At 51.3% G+C, this 20,637-nt stretch overlaps 1 protein-coding gene across 1 annotated transcript in view; it reads right to left on the bottom strand.

Annotated features, from left to right (window-relative positions):
* The window catches only part of JDP2 (Jun dimerization protein 2), a 37,825-nt gene extending 17,613 nt beyond the window's left edge, over positions 1–20,212 (bottom strand). The window contains exons 1-2 of the mRNA XM_019427199.2: positions 19,939–20,212; positions 10,797–11,019 (exon numbers count right to left, since the gene is read on the bottom strand). Of these exons, the coding sequence (XP_019282744.2) occupies positions 10,797–11,019; positions 19,939–20,183 (468 nt within the window). The 5' untranslated portion in view covers positions 20,184–20,212. The remainder of the gene's footprint in view (positions 1–10,796; positions 11,020–19,938) is intronic.
* Between the last annotated feature and the right edge of the window lie 425 nt (positions 20,213–20,637).

Below are 20,637 nucleotides of genomic sequence, written 5' to 3'. Positions count from 1 at the left end.
ACCAGTGCAGTTCAGTTTAATCTGTATGCCGGGTGTGCAGCTAAAACACAGATTTCAGCCAATTTCTTTCAGGCATAAGGCACAGATAACAGACAAATCGCTGAGCAGAACGGCGACCTCTATTTCGTGGGTACTGAACTCCCACTAATAAAAATCCCACCCAGGTGACACGGCCAGATGAATTCACAGCCAGGGATACCTGGCCTGGAGGACGGAAGGGTTTCACCATGAGTGATTTATGTAATGAAATGGAAGCAATAAAATTTGAGAGATGGGGAAGGGAAGGCTTCGCAACTCCCAGGCAGGTGGAGGTGTGGGTGGGGGTGGGGTGGAGGTGGAGAGCTCCCCCCCACCCAAGTTCTCAGACCAGGGCGGCTGAGAACTCCAGCCAGCTACGGTGATGAATAGCTTATCTGATTCTCCCTTCAAAAACTATAAAGGAACCGGCCTATTGACAAGCTCCGCAGCTTAATTAATTGGGAAGTCCCTTAGGGTGTGAATGCTGGCAGCCGGGAGGATCTCAATACCTGGAAATAACTGGTTTGGAAATGTTTGCTGACTCAGATTGCAACCTTGCCTTACACAGAGTCAAGTACCACACACATTACTTAATAGCTGATGGCATGCAGCTCCCTCCAGAAAGTTTGAGATAGGTTTGGGAAAAAACGTGGTTTTAGACCCCTCATAGGTATTCTCAGAGAGAATCATTGCCAGTCAGGGCTGGAAGGGACTTTGCAGATCATCCAGACTTGCACAGAGCATCGGAATACCCTGGAGGGATTGTTACATCCCAGATTTCTGGACTCCGCCCTCTACAGCATCCGCTTCAGTAGTCTCAGGGTGACACCCAAGACCTTGCACTTCTAAGGTGCTCCCAGATGCTGCTGCCACTGCTCTGCAGACCCCGCTTTGGTATACACCAAAGTAATCCAGTGGATTTCAGATCGGTTTCAGCAGCAGGAGTCTATTGTTCAAATGATACCACAATATACTAAACAGATAAAGGTGGTACGTTATTAAGGGGCTCCCATGGTATCACAGCCTTATTAGAGCCATAGGTGTGCTGTGATTGGTTTAAACCTTTAACTCAGAGGTTATAGAGAACAGTTTCTGACAGCCTCAGGATCCAAATTATTCCCATCTCGTGTTTTCCTCATACACAGTAGTTACAAATGGTGTGTGTGTGTGTGTGTGTGTGTGTGAATATGTACATATGTCTATAACATTTTATCAGCTTGTCCTGCACTCTCAGGATGTCTATCAGTTAAAGAAAAGTAGCAGAAAAGGCTTTGTTCTGAAGTCTACCCAAAATAGATTGACCTGGCCATAGGCATCACCCTGGAAGTGCTCCCCAAGGTGTTATATTTGATAACTAATAGGTAGGAGCATGTGTGTGGATCTTGCTTTAAAAAAAAAAAAAAACCAGAATAAAATTATACTTGAAACATGACTTAGCCTCTCTGAGCCTCAGTTGTCTCACAACTAGTAGCATTCATAACACCTACCTGTATGGTTATTAAACAGATCAAGAGATAATGTCTACAAACACAGTTTGCAAACTATAAAGTGCATTGCTCGCATAAGTCTTCTATCCTGAACCCAGATGTCTTCAGTCCTTCAAAGACCTGGGCCAGTTTAGACAGTACCAAAGGTTTCAACCAATGGCTAAAAGCTAGAAACACCTGCTGGCCCCACCCAGACCAGCTGAATCAAAATCTCTGGGCTGCACATCAATATTTTTTTAAACACTCTCCAGAGGACTCTAATGAGTAGCCAGGATTACTCCATATTTCCTCCTGAGTTCCATACAAAATCCTGCCAGATTGCTCTCATTGCTTCTGGATGGCCACTAGCAATAAAAAGGAAAGAAGAGAAAATGTCCCTAACCAGATCCTGACTTTTTCATTACCTCTGGCTTAAAAGGGGGTTTTAATCACTATAGCTACTAATTCTGGAGCCCTGATACATGCCGGGTGACTTACATGATTATGCCTTTGAATCCTCTCCACACTTATGTGATGTAGATATTATTCTTCCCCGTTTTAAAAACAGCTTTATTGAGATAAAATTCACACATACCAGACAATTCGCCCTCTTAAAGTACACAACTCAGTGGCTTTTAGTATATTCACAAAGTTGTGCGACTATCACCACAATAAATTTTAGAGCATTTTCACTACCTCCAAAAGAAAGCCCACGCCCCTTAGTGGACCCCTCCACCTCTCCCATCTGCCCTAGCCCCTGTCACCAGGGAAGTGGTTCTCCTTCCTGTCTCTATGAATTTGCCTTTTCTAGACATTTCATATCAATGGAATCCTGCAGTATGTCCTCCTTTGTAAATGGCTTCTTCCATGAAACATGTTTTCAAGGTTCATCCATGTTGTAGCCAAGTATCAGCATTTCGTTCCTTTTTATGGCCAAATAATATTCCACTGTATACATATATCATATTTCATTTACCCATTCATCAATCGATAGACATTTGGGTTGTTTCCACTTTTGAGATGTTATGAATAATACTGCTGTGAGCATTCGTGTACAAGTTTTTGCATGGACATGTGCTTCTTTCTATTGGGTATATATCTGGGAGTGGAATTAGCCTTTGGAGGACTGTTTCTAAACTGGTTGCACCATTTTAGATTTCCACCAGGAGTGTATGAGGATTACAACTTCCCCACATTGTCACCAATATTTATTATTTTTCTTTTCTATAACAGTCATCCTAGTGGGTATCTCAGTGGTTTTGATTTGCGTTTCTTTGATGGCTACTGATGCTGAGCATCTTTCCATATGCTTTTTAGCCATTCATAGATCTTCTCTGGAGAAATGTGCATTGCCCATTTTTATTATTGACTTGTAATAGCTCTTTACATATTCTATGAGTCCCTTATCAGATCTATAATGTGCAAAAATTTGCTGTCATTCTATGGGCTGTATTTTGACTTTGTGTCCTGTGAAGCACAGAAGTTTTTAATTTTGATGATGTCAAATTTATCTACTTTTTATTTTGTGGCTTGTGGTTTTAGTGTCCTATCTAAGAAATCATTGCTCATGAAGATTATCAGCTGCTTTCTTCTAAGAGTTTTATAATATTAGCTCTTATATTAAGTTTTGGATCCATTTTGAGTTAATTTTTGTATATGGTGTGAGATAGGGGGTCTGTCTCCCTCATTTTCACAAGGGAGGAAACAGAAGCTTAAATGTCTAGTAAACTCTTCAGAGCCAAAGTGTTCCAATGCAGCACTCCTGCTTTGCCACATGCTTCCAAAGAGCCCGAGTTTTTTATTGGCTGGGGGAGGGACAGGAAGGAGGCCATGGAAGTAAACTCTGCAGGAGCTTCCCACCCAGAACATGCACAGGCACTGTGCTTAGCAAAGGGGAACCCTGCAGCCACAGCCATGGAGCAAAGCACAACGGGCCCCAGCCTCAAGGGGTCGCTAAACCCAGACGAGGCCTGCAACTTGACTCCCAGCACCTCTACAGCCAGCCAGAATCTGCCTGTAAGCCCCAGGTCTCAGAGCTCCAACATCAGGTCAAGTTGTCTTCTGCCTTGGGGCACAGAAAGGAGAGAGGCTTGGCTGGTGCCAGAGTGGCTCAGCCAGCAGAGCTCACCAGTGAGATGACCCAGTTTCCCAACTCTGAGTCCATGCCGGTGACCTGGGGACACCAAAGGGAGATGGCCAGCATTGACAGAAGAGGCCACTTTGTATGGCTGCTAAAAAACTGATGGTTCACAGGAATCTAGCAATGACCTTAACACCACAGGAAACAAGATAAGGGGTCACACAAAGCAGCTTAGGGGAAAACAGAGGGTTGAAGGGCAATGGTAACTAAAATTTGGCTGCACGAACAACCAGAAACAGGTCTGCTGGTTTCCCTGAAACCCAGATCAAAGGCACAACACACTGGAAAGGCCAATGCTGTCAGAATTTGCAGTGTGATTCACAACACACAAACTCAGCCCCTAGAAAAGGCAATTTACCATCATATCATGCTGGAGTCAAGGTCATCTTTTTACACAGTGCCTCACTTAATCTTCATGATGCAACTCGATGAGTGTCAGTTTCCTCCTTTGATAGATGAGGAAACTGACGCTCAGAAAGATAGCTGACTTACTTGTCCAAGGTCATGGTGGGAGTGAGCGAAGAAGAACCCAGATTTTGAACCCAGGAGCTTGAACCCCAGTCCAGAGCTCTTCCCAGGCCCCAGACATGCCCCCTCTGGTTAGGATGCTAGGTTGATGCCCTGCACCCCTGACACCTGGGGTCTCTAGACATTCAGGCCACCCACCACCTCCACGGGCAAAATACCCTCAAGGGAATGAAAGCCCAAGGAACGGTGTTGGAATCAACTGTAAAAACTAACTTCAATAACTGTCACGTTGGAAAAGTGAACCACATTCATGTCTCACATTTGTTGTGTATCTCACTGAGTGCCAGGCATTATGCAAGACCTTTTACCTGCATTAGTTCATTTAACCATCCCATCAGCACTAAGAGGTACGAATATTATCCCCATCTTAAGACAGAGAATCTAAGAAGGCAGCACAGGACTCCCTGAACTTTGTAGAGGTGTCTGATTTCCAAGAACACACAGATCCAGCCATGTCCCCACCACCATGTCTCTAAGGGGCCCTGTCCTCGAACGACAGTGGATGTGACCAGCCTATGATGTTAAATAAGAGTGTCACAAGGCTTGTGAAGGCTTGGGGGTACCACATCAAGTAAGACTCAGTAACACGGGGGCCAAGGTTAAATACACCTAGAGCTGCCTTTAGGGATCACTCACTCTCCCTCAAATTAAACTATTAAAGGAAATTTAAAAAAGCTAACAGCTTTTGAAAATGCACTAAGAAAGTGACGGCACTAAAGTGGAAACTCAGTCTTTCAAAGATGAGCTGGGAGATTCTGTTCCAAGAAGGGACAGATTGGTTCTCTCTGCCAAACAAGTATGAGACAGAAAAAGTGTCTGAGTCAGGGGGAAGAAGGCCAATGCTATTTCAAAGAGTCACAAATTAAAAACCAATTATGCAAAGCTTGCTAAAAAATGTCAGTGGGCTGCCTTTATGTTTTAAATCACTAAAAACACAAGCATGCTTACGCCAACATTTACCCAGCACATCAGATGATTTGGGGCAACTTTGTATGCTCAGGCTAAACATGGGCGAACGTTTTGGTGAACAAACTCTGGGGCGACCACCCGTGGCTGAGAATGAGCACATCTTCCACGACCACCCTACAGTCCACGGACTCCAATTCACAGTTCATCAAAGGAAGGGGCTCCTGGGTGGCTCAGTCGGTTGAGCGTCCGACTTCAGCTCAGGTCATGATCTCATGGTGTGTGGGTTTGAGCCCCGCGTCGGGCTCTGTGCTGACAGCTCAGAGCCTGGAGACTGCTTCGATCCTGTGTCTCTCTCTCTCTCTCTGCCCCTCCCCTGCTCTCACTTTGTCTCACTCTGTCTCTCAACAATAAATAAATGTAAAAAAAAAAAAATTTTAACACAGTTCATCAAAGGTGAAAAACCCTAAATGTTCTTTAGGGCCCCCGGAGAAGCTGGAAAATGACCAGTGTGAAAGTCACAAATGCCTAAGCCTCTCCTGCTCTGAAGATGACAAGGACACAGACCCAGTCAGCATGGAATCTGTGCTGGAAAGGCAGTCTGTGACGGGATGTGCACACTGATTCCTCCAGGTGAAGCCCTCGGAATTCTCCCTGAAGAGGATTGGCAGAGCTTGAGGAGAGGTATTAAACAGTGAAAATCAGGTTCCCAAATGCAGCCCAGGAATCTCTGAGCCTATGAAATATACAGATTCCCTGGACTCCGCCCTCATAGTTTCTGAGTGCATGGGCCCCGGGGGTGGGGTCTAGAAATCTGTATTTATAAAAAGTTTTCCAAGCGGTTTTGATGATTAACCAAGTTTGGGGAATAGTTGGTTTGATGTTCATTGTGTTTTTTTCTTTTCTGCCTGAAGTTGCTTGAGTTCAGAAATAGAAAAACAAATGGACGACACTCAGAGATAAGAATTAGGAGATGCAGAAATCAAGGGACAGAAAGTTTAAGTGACTTGCAAAGTTGGCATAGCTGATTAGTGTTTAAACCAACAAGCATGTATCAAACATACAGTCTGGGGCACCTGGGTGGCTCCGTCGGTTAAGCGTCTGACTTCGGCTCAGGTCATGATCTCACGGTTTGTGAGTTTGAGCCCCACATCGGGCTCTGTGCTGACAGCTCAGAGCCTGGAGCCTGCTTTGGATTCTGTGTCTCCCTCTCTCTGTGCCCCTCCCCCACTTGCTCTCTCTCTCTCTCTCTCTCTCTCTCAAAAATAGTGAATAAACATTAAAAAAATTTAAAAAAACATACAATCTGTGCAAGGCATACTGCACAGTCTGGTGGAAATAAAAGGAAACATAAGATGTCATCTCTGTCTTTGGGACCTAAACACAAGACACGCACGCAAAAGCAGGCTGTGTGTGAGGCAACAGGGAGTGGTGGGGACTGCAGCAAGCTAAAGGCTATGTGCAAATACAGTGAGCACTTGCTACTCAGCTCCAGCTTCTCGGTGCACATAAGGGTGTGGGCCTAGAGTGGCCAGATATTCTGGTTTTTTTAAAGGAGCCAGAAAGTCCACATTTCCTGGCTTTTAAATATAGCAACTCATTCAATTCAAAAAAAAAAAAAAAAAAAGCCAGAAAGAAAACCGCACTGTTAGGGGCCAAACGAGATTCATCTGTAGGCTGACTCCTGCCCATGGAATGACACTTTGCAGACTCTTTCCTAAAAGGTTATCCAATCCAACCTCCCTTGAACTTGAGTCCTCTCTAGAGCCCTGCAGAGTGGCAAAGAGGGTAAGGGATCCCATCTAGCAGGTGGTTAAGTGAGTGCTTGGTGTGTGTGTGTGTGTGTGTGTGTGTGTGCACGAGTGCGTGCACAAGGGTGGGGTTTCTGGCCTCCCTGCCTTCCCTACTAAAAATGAATTCCAGGTGCAGAGGCAGGGTGTGGCCACAGAAGCGCACTCAGAGATGCCCTGGGACGGGCCAAGATCTTCAGGCCAGTAGGGTCTGGTGGGTTGAAGAGTTTGGCTGGGAGGGGCTACAGAACGGAAAGTAAAAGAAGGAAAACTCTGGAGAAAGCTAGAGAGCACACTGTCTTGAAAAGGAACATAGGAAAGGAAAGGCGAGAAGAAGCATCGGTTCTAAACATCCCATAACCCGGAAGGCGACATCCCCAGATCCCCCAGCCAGACAGCAGAATGAGCCCTCTGGCCACTCTCCATCTGCTTGCTCCGCTGAATTTCTCTTCACAATACTCACCACTACCTGACCTTTTGTATTATATATGACTTTGCTTATGTGCATTTCCGGATGCCCCCCACTATGCTATACAGCTCCAAGAGAAGGGGGCTTTGTTTATGGTTCAGTTCCTAGTGCCCGGCACATAGTAGTTGCTTAGCAAATATCTGCTCAACAAATGGACTTCAGCCAAGCCCTTGGCACCGAAACAGTTTAAGTGTCAACCACATAATAATAACAACCTCGGCACAAAGCACTTTATCATTTACAAAACCTGTCCTTTAACTTAATTCCTCCAATTTCCTTTTACCAAACTGCTTCGTGTGTTTGGCCGTGGCCAAGAGAACGCGGCCTCTGCAAGGTGGATTGCCTGAGAGCCAGCTCGGACAGAACCACCTGCACAGAGCGGCTAGGCCAGCCCTCTCCCCCCCAGGGCCTGGGAGACGATGCGGCTGCAGAAGTGCGGGGCTCAGCAATAATTGGGCCATGTCATCAAATGATCGAGTGTTCCGGGGCCAGGTTCATCCGGCCTCCCCAGCCCGACAGAGTGCTGATTAGAAGTGTGTAAGGAAGAGAGCTGGTGGGGGGGCAACATAGCTCTGGCTCTAAAGTCAGACTGCTGGGGCTGATTTCCCAGCTGCATGCATGACCTTGGACCTCACTGAGTCTCGCCAACCTCATCCATATTTCGGGCATAAACCGCAAAAGTAACAGTAATTACTTCAAAGGGTTCTTGTGCAGGTTCAATGAGATACTTCGCAAAAAGCGCCCAGAACTGTACCTGGTGCGTGTCTCAGTGCAACCAGGACAGGGTCCTGTCAGCAGCAGTGTCACTACCACGTAACCATGTGACCCTGAATGACTTGACCTCCCCCCACCCCCACCTCCCGCACCTCAAATTCCTCTTCTTTAACCCCGTGGTCGGGATCGGGTAAGGAGGAATAAACAAGATCGTGTATGTTCAGCACTTAGCACAGGGCCCGGTGCATCTTAAATGCTTTAATGGTGAGCTAGTATCTTATTATTAGCCAAGAAACTTCTACCAGTCTAAAATGCCAGTGTGAGAATCCACCAAAGACAGTTTGCCATATGCAAATAAATCTGCGGGACCAAAGGTTCTCCAGCTGCGACTTTCTCTCCCCACCTGCTTTGTTCTCTAGTTGCTCTAAGAATGGCCCTCCCCCAACCTTCGGTCTGACCTAGGAAGCGTTTGGAGGTCAGTTCCCAGTGCAGGGCTGACCTCGCTCCGCGCCAGCTCAGTCTGCTCTGTTCCATCTGCCTCTTCGCCCCCACGATGCTGCAGTCTGACAGCGGGGGAGGGGACATGCAAATACGCCCTAAAAACGGCTTGTTATTTTCACGGCCTGGGTGGTGCGCGTTTGTGGATGCCTGTGATGCCTGTGAAGACCGCACGTCACTGTCAGGTACGGGGCATATGCCACCAATCTGGGGGAGGCTGTGAAATGTAAAAATACCCAACCCAAATAAAGCCCTTTTCCAAAGGAAAAGGAAAAGTTCCTCCAGCGCCCTTTGCAGAAAGGGAAGGGCGGTAACTCGGCCTTGGGGCAAATCCCCGCTGGGCCAGCCCCTGAACCAAGCCACCTGGCTCTTCATTGGTCCCCCAGCCTCAGCACCCCAGTGAAACGGCTCAGCTGCTGGTTTTAAATGGCACTTATACTGTGGAACGACCCAGAAACGGATGCTTTCAAGTTATGAGCCTGGGAAAGTGAATAGCAAAAGACCAAAGACAAGGGCCCCCCCATAAAGAAAACAGAACCTAAATAAGCCAGGAAGTGCTATTAACAGCACTGCTGATTTACAAAATCGACTCAGAAGAATATAATTACCGTCAACTTTCATCTGGTACTTAACAGTCTTTAATGGGCACCTACAATGCACCAAATGCAGGTGTCTCCGGTGCAAATGTCTACAGCAGGGGGGGCAAGCAGTTAAGGTAAATGAAGGCAGCTGGTGGTAACAAAAGCAAAACCAACAGTGTAAACAAAATCAAGAACAATAGGGAGGTGTGGGGGTCTGTGGCAAACGGAGGGGAGGAGAGGGGAGGAGAGGGGAGGAGAGGGGAGGAGAGGGGAGGGAAGGGGAGGGGAGGGGAGGGGAGGGGAGGGGTGAGGCAGGGCTTTCCATTCCATGTAGCTGTTGCCATGCCAGAACGGGGTACAGTGTGACCAGATCTCCCAATTTTTTAATCAAAGATTAAAATCCAAATTTTCAAGTGAAATGTTGGTTCAAGTTTCTTTTAAAACACTGCACGGGCCAAATAAAACACCTCCAAGAGCCAGATACAGCCCGCAAATGGCCAGTTTGCCCCCGCTGACCAAGCCCCCAGCAGCCCCTCTTTGCAATTTTTATGGTACTCGTGGGGATGGCGGGGGGAGCAGAGCAGTAGCTGTATAAGAAACCCAAGGCAGTACCCGGACACCTTTCCCCACTCAAGAATCCCCCTCTCCGGAAAGGCCAGCCCTCAGCTCCAGGCTACAGGATGGAACCACATCCAGGGGCCCCTCTGCTTACGAATGAGCACCTATGCTTAGCAGCTTCCGTGCCCGCCCCACCCTGCCCCTACCCCCTCTCCACCTCCCGCCACCAGCTCTTTCTCGCTTCCAGGTTGGCAGCCATTCTGTCCAATTTCTCTGCAGAAATGGCACAGGCTGGGGACCTTACTGGGGCAGGTCTTTGGACAAACTGCCAGCCCTGGGGAAGTGGCTGGGGGCGTGCACAGTACTGATGCTCACCCACGCTGGGGACTTCTGCTTCTCACCAGTCCCCAGGGAAATGCTGCTCTTCTGCAAGGAAAGGCTCATGGGAACTGCAGCCTCAAGGGACCTGGGGAGGGAGTGCTTCACACGCGGGTCCTCTGCAAACACCATTTAGGGCGCATGATGCTGAGTGACCGAGGCCATGCCCATCTCTGGCAGCTGCTTTGGGAAGGGCCGCCACACCACCCTTCCCCAAGTGCCTATGTTCAACTCCAGCCTAGGCCCAAGAGGAGTAGAAACAACGATGTGACCGACAACAATAATTTTTAAAGCTAATCCACGATTGGCATTCTCGTGTATCCTTTTCAAAGCATGTGCATGTTTCCACGATCTCCCCTGACCCTCCCAACATCCCAGAGAGATTGCCAATATATTATTATTTATTATTGTTATTATCAATCGCCCTTCCTTTGCCCCTGCAACAAACAGACGCAGGTTCGGCATCCTGCCCTGGCCCAGAGCTTCCCAAATTTTAACATGTCCGTGAATCCTCCGGGGCGGGGGCAGGAAGCTTGTTAAAACACAGATTCTGATGTAGCAGTTCTGGAGTGGGGCCTGAGATGCTGCATCTCTAACAAGCTTCAGGGGGACATAGGACATACTGGTCCTCAGAGCCCACACCGAACAGCAATGCTTCGGTCACTCAGCGAATGTTGGGGCTAGACCTGGGGCTCTGGCCCAGGCACCCTACCCTTGGATTCTGCCTGGGGGATTACAAGGCTCGCTCACCTCACTTTTCACGGGTTGGGCCTCTTGCCCAGTTTCACCTCCAGAAAGTGCAAAGGGGTGATCATGGCCCCAATGTTGCGGATGTCGGCGTACTTCAGCTCCTCCGCTGTCAGGGCCGAGCTGGGGAGTCCGGTCAGGGGGCCGAGCCCTGGCAGAGAGCCCGCAGTCACGGAAGGGTCTGGAATCTGCCCAGGCATCATAGCAGGAGGAGCGGCAGCCCAGCCTGGAGTGGGTTCGAGAAGATCAGGACACGTGCTGTCAGCCAGGTGAGAGGTCCCATGAGGGGCTTAAGCCCCCATGCCTTGCCAGGCCCTCTTCCTTTCTTTCACTAATGTTCCTCTAAACCCCTTCCCCACCCAGTCATTCCTCCTGCCCTTAAGTTCATTCTGTCACAGAGGGAAACGCTGATCAGTTAACTCCCAGCAACATTATTTTTGGCACTGAAGGCAATGCTTAACCCAGGCATAGGTCACACTGATTCAGTATGTGCTATGTGCTCGGCAATGCGGTAATCCCATGAGACACAGTCAGACCCATTACGCAGAGGCAGAAGCCAAGGCTGAGAAAGATAACTTGCTCAAGACCGTACACAGTTAAAACTGGGGTAGCTGGGATTTAAACCGCAGCATGCTGCCTCCAAGGAAAATGGATTATAACGGTGAGATTTCAAGCACCTTCGCACCTGTTTGAGAGGGAGCTATTTTTGGTCTGGCACGGTGCCTCCCCTCAAATCACACATCCCATTCTGCATACTTGTTAAGACACCCTGAATATGAAATGAAGCAAATCAGAGCTAAAGGTAAGTGTGTGTGTGAGTGTGTGCATGTGGCATCTATGAGGAAGATACTGAGGCAAAGAGATGAAATTCATTAGCGTGTGTTTTCCCAGTGGCACCCGGGACCAGAAAAGTCCTCCCCGGTCTCTTCGTTCTCAAAGCAAACACATATTGTGGCTCTGCCAGGCCCAGAAGGTGTGCAAGGGAAGAAAGATTCGGGCATGAAAGAAAGACATAACTTAGGTCAATACCAAGGGAATTCTTATTTCTTCCTTCTCTCTGCTGGGAGAAGGTTGCGAGTAAGAAACAGTCACTTCAGGGTGTGGATGGCAGTGAAGAAAGCATGTCTGCCAAGAAAGTCAGACTCATCTGGTCCCCCATAGGGCTCGTATCCATCCATCCATCCATCCACCCATCCAATTGTTGACCACCTAGGAGCCAGGAAGCACTGAGAATATGCAGATCAAATGTGCACAGCCTTATAAATCACAAATCTGCTCCTAGATTCCAGGAAGAACCTCTCCCCCTTCCCAACCTCTGCATAGGGCTGTAAAATCAAAACCCCGACTGTCCTGGAAATCCTGGGGGAGATTTGACCTATCTTTCCATCTCCATCAGTCTCTTCCCATGAAGAAGGAGGTATTTCTCGAGACAGGGGAGATGTGACATCCACTGCATGCACTTCTCTGTTGGCCACAATTCTCACGTGGCCACGCTGCCTTGGGCTCTCTGCCTCCCGCAAGAGTGGCCCTCGGGGACAACCCACGATCCCTTGTTCCCGTTCAGGTTGCTGGGTCTAAACTGTGGGAGAGGGGCTCACCAGGGAGCCCCTTCTGGCCACAAGTGCACCCCACATTCTCCATCTCTGTTTTGCTTTCAAGGTGAAATTTGGTTCCCTATCCAACCCCGTGTCTCTTTCTCAATAGGTTCTGCACTCTGAAGGGGAAAAGCATGTGAGGGATTTGTACCCTCTAACCACAAAGGCTTTCACTGGACATCACTTTCTTTAAAGTGGACAGGGGACCTACCATTTTGCCCTCAGCACACCAGCCACATCTGCCTATAAGGCCGATTGTACAGAGTTCCCTGCCTAGCACCCAAGTTCACATTTGGTGCCCCAGGCCCTACATCTGTGTTCCACCCGCTCTGCCTCCCACACCCTCCCATACCGGGCGGGGGGTGGGGGGGCACCCTCAGCCCTGCCTTCCCATCCCACACCTTTCTGCCCTCCTTAGCACCTAGGGTCCCCCAGGCCGTCTCAGAAAAGGATCTGAGACTCATTCGCATCAAGTTATAGTCTTAGAGCTGGAAGAGGCCCTGTGCTTATCTAAACCACATCCTCATTTTGCACATGAGGAAATTAAGGCTCAGAGAAGTTAAACAACTTGCCCAAGGTCACACAGGGGAAAAGCCAGGGCTGGTCTCCTGGTCCCTGGGTTTTAGAACCAAAGCTTTCTCACCCTGTCCTTTCTGTTTCCCCTCCTGGCATTCAAGAGAGATTAATGCAGAAGGAATGACATTTTAATGGTGGGTTTTGAGACACTAGCTCCTAGTGGAGGATTGCTCTCTTGCACAGAAGACCCTCTATCCTGCCTTCTTCAGTGCAGATCCAGGTTTAGGAAGCTCCCTGAACACCCTCCTGGGTGGGAGCCCAGACATGGACATGGCCCCTCAGACATCTTGCTTGTGGTGTGTCAGTGTACTGTGACCTTCCCTAAACCTGAGCCGGACTGAAGTCACCCTCGCCCCCGCCCCCAGAGGCAGGTCTGCAATGCAGAGAAGGTGGCAGCTTCCTACCCCAGGAGGCAGCTCTGGGGTGGAGTGGATCAGCTTGCATGTCTCCCGGGGCCCCCTCCAGGGAAAATACAAAAGGGGCCAATGTAAGGACTCATTCCTATGCGGCAAAAATGATGCCTGGGCCCAGCCATGTGGACACCTCACAGGAAGAGGGGAGTGATTTCAGGCCACCGGAGCCGGCCTGACAAAAGAAACTCACATCTCCTTTTCAGGAGAGGAGCAGACCTTACAAAATCCCCTCTGCCAGACCTGAACTGATGCCACAAGGAGTCAGTGGCTCCTAAAAGGATGCTCGATTACAGAAAGGCTAATCAACAAATACTTACTGAATTAATAAATAAATGAAAATGAATGAATGAACAAATGATTAAAAAAAAATTCACGGCGGGGCAAACTTCTGTGAGTGGGGTAAGGATCTGTCTCTGGGAGTTTAGATGTTCGTTATCCACCTCCAGATTATTTGTTCCCACAGTAGACCCCAAGAAAAATACTCCAGAGGCTTCTGTATGTTTCCCCGCCTAAGCCATCTTGGGAAGAGACGCAAGCCAGACCCCACTCTATTCCGGGAATGATAGTCTCTGCTTGCAGCTTCTGTTTATTTTCATACAGATGGTATAAATGAGACACTAACAAATGATCCCAAAATATAATGGATTCTTTGCTACTGTGGAACCCCCTCGGAGGGGCAACCACCCCCTGGGAGCAGCAGCCCCATAAATTCTTGCCATTCCTGCTCCCCTGTGAACCCATCCCAGTGACAAGCCTCACTCTGAGGCTCAGACACCAGGCTTTCCTCTGCAGAAGCAAACATCCCCCCTCTCTCTCCTCCCCCCCCCCCCACAAGGGTGCCCCTAAATGCTCAGATACAAACCACAAAGTCCTTAACACATGCCATTCCTAGGAGACAATCACAACAGCTGACATTCACCAGCACGAAATCATCCTACAGGGCTCTGGGGGTGGGGGTGGGGGGCGCAGGAGCAGGAGGGGCTCCCTTTCAGAATCGAGTCTTCACTAACTGGAAAGAGCCCGCTGACGATCCAAGGTTGAAAGGCAGCTTTGGCGATTTGAAAAATAAAACAATTCAATGTGATTTAGGGATCTATAAAAATGGGGGGGGGGGCAGTGGCAAGGAACCAGCAACAGCCAGGAGGAATTTACCCACTTCAAGGAAGACATAGGAAAGATGACAAGAGGTGAAATCATCTCCCAAACTGCTTGTTCCATACGGAAACAATTTAGGAGGAAAAGGAGAACTATGCACTCAAAGCTTTGGGGGAAGAACCCAGAGTTTTTTTCCCTTCAGGGCCCCGGAGGTCGGAAAGGAAGATAAACACCCTCCAAGTCTCTGTTAGTAACTGGGATGCATAAATAAAGAGCAGGCTCTACATGTCTGCAGAAGACCAAAACGGGAAAATGGGGCTTGACCTCAAAAGACAGGGCCTAGAATCCCAAATGATTTTGGCAATTTGGGACATTGACCAGGAACAACTTGGAAACCAGCCAATAAAGGAAAGCTGGGTAATGCACAGATCAGGGATGACACTGGCAAGGGAGGCATGAATAAGACAGAACGTGTCCAGGAAGTCACAGTAGACCCTAAGCTGCTCCGGAGCCTAAGATCTGGGGAGGTGTGAGGCAGCTCCCTTAAAAGCGGGCGTGGAAGAAATAGGGACCCGATGGGTCCAAGAGGCAAGAACCTAAAGCAAAGATCTGACAGCTGTATCCCCCTGTTCTGACTTACTCAGGGTCTTGTAGGAGCACAGGGTGGGGCGCTGCCTTGTACAAGCCCAAGAAAAGCCACAACACACTTCAATTCCAGAAAATGGGCCCTGTTGGAAGATGCTAACATGGAGGGTCATTTCAGCCAAAAGAAGGAAAAGCAGAGGTAGCCTAAGTTTTCCTCTCTTGTCTTCTTCTCTTGTTTCCTATATGTAAATGTGTAAGATATCATTGATTTAATGGAAACATCTACAAGTAAATAATAGTCTTGCTTTGAAGGGTCATGCTCATAATGGGCTATTCTTGTTAAAAAGTGTCCAATCATCATCATCTTCATCCAGAATGGCAAAGACAGATGAAAGGCGGTAGGGGGTAAGTTAAGAGAAAGTTAGGATCTGCACCATGGACTCTCTGCCCACAGAAATAAAAGTTTAAGGGAGGCTCTAAAGTCCCTGGGCCTCTTTGAGAAGGGCAGCCCCCCTCCAGGCAAACAGCTGGCCTGGGCTGGCATCGGGAGCCCGGGATGGGCGCACAATGAGTGCAGAGGACCCGAGGCTGCAAGGCTCAGCACCGAGAGAAAGTGGAGATGAGTGGGGGCAGGCCAAGGAGCAAGGGAGCTCAGGGGTCAGGCCCCAGGAACCCCAGTGGGGTTAGAAGTCAAGAGCAGATAGCCAGCACCTGAGAATCAGCAAGAGGGGGTAAGAGGTCTTGGGAGCCAGAGTCTGGGAAGATTCCCAGGAGGAAAATGTGGAGGACAGAAGTCCACGGCCAGGAAGGGGAGGGGGGTTGCAGACGGAAAGGTTCCAGGCCAGTGGTCACAAAACGTAGTACTAACTACCGTGAATCTCGGAGAGTTAAATACCAGACCTGTGCTGGGAGCTAAGGAATCATCTGGAATGATCTGTCTCCTGGAATCTGAAATGAGGTGGGTAAATCAGTTTCCAAAAGATAAGCCGATCCAGAAGGCAAGGAACGAAAGGATGGAGAAATCTCTAAGACTAAGAATGGGGCGGCCGCACAAGTGTCTCCGACCCCTGTCTCAGCTCTGCAGGCAGGAGAGCGAGGCACGTTCGGAAGAGGAACTTGGGAGCACATGCGAGAGCGAATCCCAGGTCTGCCCCTTACTAGCTGTGTGACCCTGGGAGAGTTCCCTAACCCACATCTCACTTTCCTCAGCTGTAAAGTGGGAATAACAAATAACACTATTTGGCCTGTAAGGCGGAGGAGAGGATTAAATTAGTTAATACTTGGAAAGTACCTGGAACAACGCCTGCACCTAGTGAGCGTGAAGTCAGCGTAGCCATGAAGGCCTTCCTTCCTGGAGGAACCCTAGTGTTGGGTGACCCGTCGACATCCCTTCCGCACATTTCCCACCTAGCACTGATCTCCCTTTCCTAGGGCTGTGAAAAAGATTCTTCCCCAGAGGATTCTCTGCTGTCCCACTTTCCAGCTGTAAACTCCAAGGGGCAAGACCATCCTGCATCCAGGCCGTTACTGCAACAGAGAAACAGAGGAGGGCAGATCAATGCTGGGTACAGAGGGGCAGAGATGAGGCAGAATACATGTCTCTCTGCCTTGGCTTCTCCTAAAGTTTCCTCCAGAGGCCAGAACACAGCTGCCTACATCGCTGGCAAGGCACCACCAGTGTGTTCCCCCCAGAAGCAGAGGGCCAGCATCTTCTGTGTCCTTCAATCTATGGTATCCCTATGCTGCTTAGAAGGGGACAGACCTTAGATCCTCACAAGAAGAGAATGAGGGGAGGCAGCGATCAGAGGAAGCCAGCCGCATGGCACACACTAGCATGAGCGATCCTCGCAAGGCCATCCGGGCCCATAGAGGAAACCGGAACCTCTCCCCACAGGAAAGATTCTTCCCTGGAGACCAGAGAAATGCTTCCGACGAGGCCACGCCTGTAAACACAGCTTTCTCCCCTGCCTAATGTAGGTGCTCAATAAATACACGGTAAGGCATTTCTGCCAAGATCCTTATCCCAAACAGCAAAGAGCTGGGAAGGTACTACCACTGGACAAGCCTTCTATCCTCTCTTCCCGCCTCACCCCATGTGCGTTCATTGGCGTCGGTAGTTCATAGTATGATACATAACACAGACGCGCACATGGCGGGTGACAAATTCTTGGCCCTTAAAAAAAATGCCACTGGCCAACTAAAGTTTTGGAAATGGAGCTCCACAAATGGAATCCTATGGGCTGCAGCAAGAAAACAGACAAAAACAAAAAAAACCAACAACAACAAAAACCCAGAATGGGGGGCTCTCGCTGGGCCTCCCACAGCCGGCAAATGAGTGTAAAGAAACACAGACTGAAAATTCCAACCTTGGGTCGCTAAGGCATTTGTCTCTGCGGAGCTTCGAGAGGCCAAACCACACACACACACACACACACACACACACACACACACACACACACACGAGTGCACACACGCGCACACACACACACGCACACACACAGGCACACAGAGCTTGGCAGCCCGTAAGTTCCAGAGCTGGTAACACAAGCCACGGAACCGACTGCCAAGACAAGCAACAGAACGAGCCAGGCCCAGTTTCATTGGCCACCATACGCTGCATATGGCCCGGGACGCAGCCAAAACAGTGTTCTCACCCTCCTCAAAGGCATAGGAGACCCTCTGTTTTCAAACACACCTCCACAGAGCCTTAATTAAAGGAAAATGGAAAAATAATGTGCCTGCTGCTCTCCCCCTGCCTATATAGGTATGCACACACACATACCCGTACACACTCACTCTATTTTTCTCTTCCTCTCATTTCGGTTTCAAACATAATTCATTCACATGGAAAAAAGCAAACTGCATCCTGCAGCAGAAAAGCAGAAAAGAATGTAGCTTGCCCTCAGCCCTGGCTCTGGCTGCTCAAGTTGAGCTGGGGCAGAATGAATACTGAGCAGGCCAACCTGGAATGGCACCCGCCCCTCTCTTCCAGGGCCGAGCTGGAAACAGAGACACGGGGGAGAGAGGCAGCCCACTGCAACACCAGCAGCCCCACGACAAACAAACGAGCCCCAGAGAGCCCAGCCCTTCGAACCCTGGCAAGGATTCTGCAGGTTGGAAAAGATGCCCACAGGTCTTGCAAACAGGTGGGGCAGACAACAGACCCTGGGCTGCGGGGCATTGAGTGAGTAGAGAGATCCTTGTCCAAATCCTGCCTTAGGGGACCCTGTTAGCACTTATCAACACTTCTCCTTGGAGGTGGCTGCCACCAACCTAGGAGGAAAGTCAGAGGCCCCAACGTCCATGCCTTCCAACAGCCCTTCAAATCTCACAGCACCCAGCTCTTCAGGAAGATTCTGGAGCTGCTGGTAGCTCTGAATCAAGGCCAAAGAAGAAGAGGAACAGAAGAGTCTTTCAGAAATCTGTCCTCCCTGTTTTAAACAAGGCAAAACCTTCACCAGCCAGAGGCACGAGAATAGATCTTGCTTCTCTTCCCCGGTCCTCAGGTTTATATAAAGGCAGAGCCATGCTCACTCACACCTGATACCTGGTTAAACTCTCCCCTAGAAACCTGCAAAGGAAGATAAGGCATCCATCCAAGCTGCAGCCAGATTTGCTGGAAAGATGAAAGCAATGGGAGGTGTTTTAAAAAACCCTCAGGGGAGGGAGGTGGGGGGGGCAGGGAGGGAGATGATTTGGGAACACAGTTCAGAGCAAGGGCTTAAAGGACAAGCAGGCATCCAATCATGCTTTAACGCTTCAGGTCAGATGCTCCTCAACCTCAGACCCTTAGGACAGACCACCAAGATTTAGACCTGAGTACACACATCCACACGGTCTGCAAGCCCTTTTGGGAGAGACCTGAGCACATCTGCCCTGAGCACATGTGCTCAGGTCATAGAACCAGGCCCCGGACGCCAGTAGGGAGAGACTTACACTGAGCAAGGGTCAGGCAACTTTGTAACGGGAGCTGACCCAAGGGGTCAGTTGAGTTCCTCTTCCACCAACCTCTATCTCCAGTCGCTAGGATGGCCCATCCATCCCTGCAGAAAAGCCAAGGACTCCCACCTTCCCAGCCCCTCCCACTAAGCCCGGGTCTGCCACCCCGGGGTCCGGGGATCCAGGCCCTGTGGCCCAATCCCTCAACCTCCTTTGAGGGGCGGGGCAGAAGAGAGTCTTCTGGGCTGGGCAGGAGAGGAGGGGCAGGTTACCTAGCAGACTTGCCTCCTTATGTAACCTGGCTTGGGAGCCAGGGGCAGCCCAAAGGGGCCCCGGGCCGCCCCCAGGCTCGCTCCCCACCCAGAACCCGGGAGCAGTGGCCCCGAGAGAACCCTCTTCCTTGGATCGAGAGCCCCAGCCCCTGTCCAGGCACTCAGAGAGCCGCGCTTCCCCCCAGGGAGGGGGGTGGGGGCCGGCACGACTTGCCAGCAGGTCCCTGTCATCCCTCCACCACCAGCACCCTGCACCTCCCTGGCCTTTCGGCCTCCATCTGCACCCCCACCTCCCGTCTCCCCCGGGCACTTCTCTCCCCACTCACCCGCGTTCCCCGCCGCCCGAGGGGAGCACCTCCCGGCAAACGCACCGGGAAGGAGCGCGCGGGAGGGAGGCGGAGGCAGCGCCCAGGCTGCCCCGGGAGCGGACGGAGCCTCCCGTCCCAGGGCGGGAACCAAAGGCGGCCGCCGGCTCCCCGGCACCGGGCGGGAGGGGCCCGTGCTGCAGCGCCCCCCGCCGGGACCGCTGGCGGGCCGGGGGCCGCGGGAGCCTCCCCGCCCCGGCCCGCGCGTGGGGGCGGCCGTCCCAGGTGCCCGCGGCCGGCGCGCCCCTCCCGCCCCGCCCCGCCCCGCCCGGCCCGGCGCCCCCGGCGCGCGCCCTCGCACCCACCGTGCACTAGCCGCGGGCGGAGGCGGCGCCCCCGGGGCCGGGGCCCGGCTGCAGGCGCCGTGCCCACGCAGCGCCGCTGCCGCCCGGCCGCCGAGCTCCGCCCGGTGCCCAGGCCCGTCCCGGCCCGGGAGCCGCCGCGGCGCCAGCCCCGCCGCCGCTGCAGCGTCCGCCGCCGCCAGCGCCCCCCGTCGCGGCCGCCGAGCGTCCCTCCCGCAGGCTGTGGCGGGCGGCGGGACGGGTTGCATCAGCCCCGGCTATATAGCGGCCCCTGGGCGGCGGGGAGGGGTCGGGAATGCGGAACCCGCCGAGCTGCCAGCTCCAGACGTCAGAGGGGGACGGAGAGGAAGGGAAGGAGGGGGACAGGGAGGAGGGGGTGTGGATCCGGCGCCTCACACCCACTGACCTTCACCTCCCCCGCCGCCCCGGGCGCCCTCCTCCCGCCGCTCCTCGCGCTCCTCTCCCCGCGGGGGCAGCGGCGGCCCGGGCTCCCGCGCGTCCCCCGGCGCCCACCCCGCGGGGAAGCAGGACGCGGCGGGCGGTTATGTAAGAGCATCCCCGTGCACAGCCGCTTCCACCCCGCGACCCACGCCGCCGCTCGGGAGAGGGAAGCGAGAAGGCGCCGCGGCGGGACCGGCCCCCAAGCTCCTGGAGGCACCCGCAGCCTGCGTGGAACCATCTTCCTCGGTCCTCAGCGCTTTT

This window comes from Panthera pardus, unplaced genomic scaffold (genome assembly GCF_024362965.1).
Source record: "Panthera pardus isolate Hobbes unplaced genomic scaffold, ASM2436296v1 HiC_scaffold_24, whole genome shotgun sequence".
Lineage (NCBI taxonomy): Eukaryota > Metazoa > Chordata > Mammalia > Carnivora > Felidae > Panthera > Panthera pardus.
The sequence above is the reverse complement of the archived record's forward strand: the minus strand, read 5'-3'. Positions and strand labels throughout refer to the sequence as shown.